Source organism: Girardinichthys multiradiatus, chromosome 7 (assembly GCF_021462225.1).
Source record: "Girardinichthys multiradiatus isolate DD_20200921_A chromosome 7, DD_fGirMul_XY1, whole genome shotgun sequence".
NCBI classification, from domain to species: Eukaryota; Metazoa; Chordata; class Actinopteri; order Cyprinodontiformes; family Goodeidae; genus Girardinichthys; species Girardinichthys multiradiatus.
Genome location: NC_061800.1, coordinates 9,302,468 through 9,305,928, shown reverse-complemented (window position 1 = coordinate 9,305,928; position 3,461 = coordinate 9,302,468). Strand labels below are relative to the sequence as shown.

Genomic DNA, 3,461 nt, shown 5'->3' with positions numbered 1-3,461 from the left:
TGACACATAACTAAAACTGCCTCATACTTCTCTTCACATCAGGATGACTTGCCATTCCTAACATCACGCTCATGTAGCAGTTCAATTTAGAAACGATAAACGTTTTGCAACAAAATACCATACATGCAAGTCAGAGTGCAAAATTAATAAAGTGGAATAAATTTGTTTTCTTCTTTTTAGTGATTTTAAAGATTTAGAGTTTAATCAGAAAAAACTGAGACATGACTAAGGTACCAGAGGCAGCAATGATGACAGTGTTAAAGCATTTCTGTTTTACATAATATTTTTCATGCTAATATATGTTGCATTTGTTTTGCTCCTGTTTCTCTTACATTTTGGTTACTAATAAGTGATCAAATATCAAAATGTAGTATATACATGTCCACTTATTAATTATTAATTAAGCTATAAAAATTAGAAATATTATGTAAATCTATTTTTAAACTTCATTGCTTTTGATTAAAGACAATCAAAGACAATTTTCATTTAGAAATGAATGTCCTATTTTGCGTCATTTGCGTACATCAAGTTTACTTCAAGAGATCTAAGAAGAGTGATTGAAGTGTCTCTACAGTATATTTGCATCACAGGAGCCAGGCTGCAGTATCTGAAGCGTGACAATGACCTTAATAGCTTTTCTGAACCAGGGGTAGAACAGGGCATATATGACAGGGTTTAGACAGGAGTTAAAATAAAAGAGAAATATAAAAAATGATGCATATTCAGTGCTTGTCACATTTGTCCCAATAAGGGAGTAAGTATAATATGGGCAGTAACATGTTAGATATACAACAATGAGAACACCCAGAGTCCTGGCTGCTTTTAACTCTGATCTTTTTGTTGCTGGGTTTGCTGAACAATGAAGTGTGACAGCTGTAATGTGAGAGCGCATGGCACGAGCCTGAGACACAGCCACCACAAATACTCTCATGTACAAAAGGATGATAATTGAAACTGGAATTATAAAAGTCAAAATTAGGTCAATAGTTCCAGTCAGATAGCTTAATATAAACGTACACTCTCCAAAGCAGGATTTGCCTCTGCCTGGTTGAATAAGATCATCCTTCACATAATAAATGCTGTAAAAACCTACACCAAGCCAACATAGACAAATACAGCACTTGACTCTTCCTAAGGTGATCCTAGTGGCATAATGTAAAGGGTGACAAATAGCCACATAACGGTCAACTGATATGAGAACAATGTTTCCAATAGAACCAGAGATAATTAGGCAGACCAGGTAATAATAGAGAGAACATATGACATCTCCAAGAAACCAGCAAGTTGTGCTTCTTAAGATTTCCCCAGGCATCAACAGGAGACCCACAAGGAAATCTGACACAGCCAATGAAAGAAGGAGGATGTTAGTGGTGGTGTGAAGCTTCCTGGAATAAGACAGAAAAAAGGCAAATATTCTGTGAAAACACATTGATGTCAAAATAACTTCACATTTCTAAACAGTTAAAGTTAAGCTGTTTTAATATTTGCCTGAACTGGGAGATTGAAATGATGATGAGCAGGTTGAGAAATACAGTGGTCAGACAGATAAAGGACAGCACAGTGTTCAGGAGCACAGCTTTAGACCAATGAAGTATTGGCTTCCTGCAGGAGCTGTTAAGTTGTGGAAAACAGAGTTCAGCCTCTTCCTGTGTTGCCATCATCAGACATCTGCAGCTCTCTAAGCAGATTTTTCTGTGTTGGCTTGGTTTATATATTTTTTTACTTCCCATATCTCCTCCTCTGGTCTCTACAGATTAATGTTTACACTCATCCACAGTATATAAAATTTTTAACTTTAATTTGAACTGAGGATTTTTCTTGACTATCGATAGGAGTTTTAACTAATTACATCTTAATATGTTACTGTGCAATAAGAATAAAGCACCACAAGTAATGGCAGATTTTAAGTCGGACTTACTAGTTGGAAACTAGCAGATTTTGTCACTAAATAAAAAAGTAAGTTAGCTTTTGTCAACATTACTGAAGTGTTTCAAATAAAGTCAGAGGAAGTACAACATGTGTAGGTAGTTATGTGACAGGAAGCTATTTTCTTCAGAGGTATATTCAGTATGGCTACTAAAACAGAGAGCAGGAATTTGGTGGATGATGGTCATTTTACTCCTTGATTTTTTACTTTTGCAGTTTTGGTCATTTTGCACTTAACTTGTTTTTTGAGTAAAAAAGGAGCTGTCTGGGTTCATTAACAGGTGGGGTAAGGGCAGACGTGTTACTTTATGAGTTATATCTATTATCTATATCTGGTTGGTACTTTTTTTCATTAAAATATATTTATACCATAGGAAGGGTATGAAGAAAGAACTGTTGAAATGTTACATTTTAACTAGAGCATGGCATGCAGTACAGTACACCCTGAAATGCATTAGGTTTTTAATTAATAAAATATTTATCACAACCTCTTCTTGCCTTTTTCAAAAACTATTGTAGCACCCCACTGCTCTGTCCCATATTAACAGGGACAATAACTTCAACTGACTGGTGGGATGTCTATTTGGGTCCTTTAAATTATAAGGTAGATACCACGTAGGTTTGCCTATGTTGAGTCAATACTTGTTCCTCTGATAACTATTTACCATACTTTTAAGCAAAATAACAAATAATTCCAGACAACCTGCTAACAGAAACAGTTTCTTTTAATGAAAACTTGGGCAAAGAAATAAATGCTTAGCCCCAAGATCAGGGTACTCAACACCTTACAAGTCTCCAATGTCAAGACCAGAGCAAAGCTCTTAGTTCGTTCGCCGACCCATTCCTCAATCTAAATTAAAAAACAATTTGGGCACATTACCTTCTCAACCTTTTATTTCTTGCCCCAATAACTCTTATTTTTTTCAAGAACCAACAACCGTTTTAATAGATTTACCTATAACCAGAATCCACATTTTTATCAGAACTCCATACATTCATCAGAAGAAATACTGTTAACTATGACAACAACACACATGGGCCCCACACACACTCACACAGTTCGGTACCGCTTACGGTCTCGTTGCAGGCCTGATGAAACGCGGGTGCGATGCACAAGACGAAAATCCTCTTCTTCCAGGCATAACCCTAAAATGACTCAGACTTGTTTGCTCCACAGGTGTCCGCTCCGCCGACACACAGAAGTTTGTCGATTCCCACCAACGTTACTCCACCTCCGCTACAAAAATCGCACAGAAACTTCTCCGTAACGCTGGATCCAGTGTCGCCAGGTTGACACATTCATCTCGTCTTCTCGGATCAGCCGAAGTTTCATCGCATCAGCCGCGGTTCTCCTCTGTGTTTTTCCTCCTCCGTAGCACTTCCACACCTTACTGCAGATATCGTAACTGCAGCAGTTAGATTTAACTTGTGCAGAGAATCTCTGAAACAGTTAAATCCTTATCCGACTTCAGGGTCGGCCTAAATAAACTGCAATCTCCATTTTCCTCATGCTCGTCCTCTCTCCTCTTCTTCCC

At 37.4% G+C, this 3,461-nt stretch overlaps 1 protein-coding gene across 1 annotated transcript; it reads right to left on the bottom strand.

The window, feature by feature from the left end:
• Positions 1-454: 454 nt before the first annotated feature.
• Positions 455-1,658, bottom strand: LOC124870772 (trace amine-associated receptor 13c-like). The gene is made up of 2 exons (XM_047369565.1): positions 1,489-1,658; positions 455-1,385 (listed from the first exon to the last, which is right to left on the bottom strand). The coding sequence occupies exons 1-2, from the start codon at positions 1,656-1,658 to the stop codon at positions 569-571; spliced, it is 987 nt and encodes a 328-aa protein (XP_047225521.1). The 3' UTR covers positions 455-568.
• Between the last annotated feature and the right edge of the window lie 1,803 nt (positions 1,659-3,461).

Excerpts from the sequence above, each read along its gene's own strand:
- LOC124870772 (XM_047369565.1), bottom strand. The coding sequence starts at position 1,658 with ATGGCAACACAGGAAGAGGCTGAACTCTGTTTTCCACAACTTAACAGC. Across the intron at positions 1,386-1,488 it reads ATTTCAATCTCCCAGTTCAG|GAAGCTTCACACCACCACTA; the intron begins GCAAATATTAAA and ends GTCTTATTCCAG.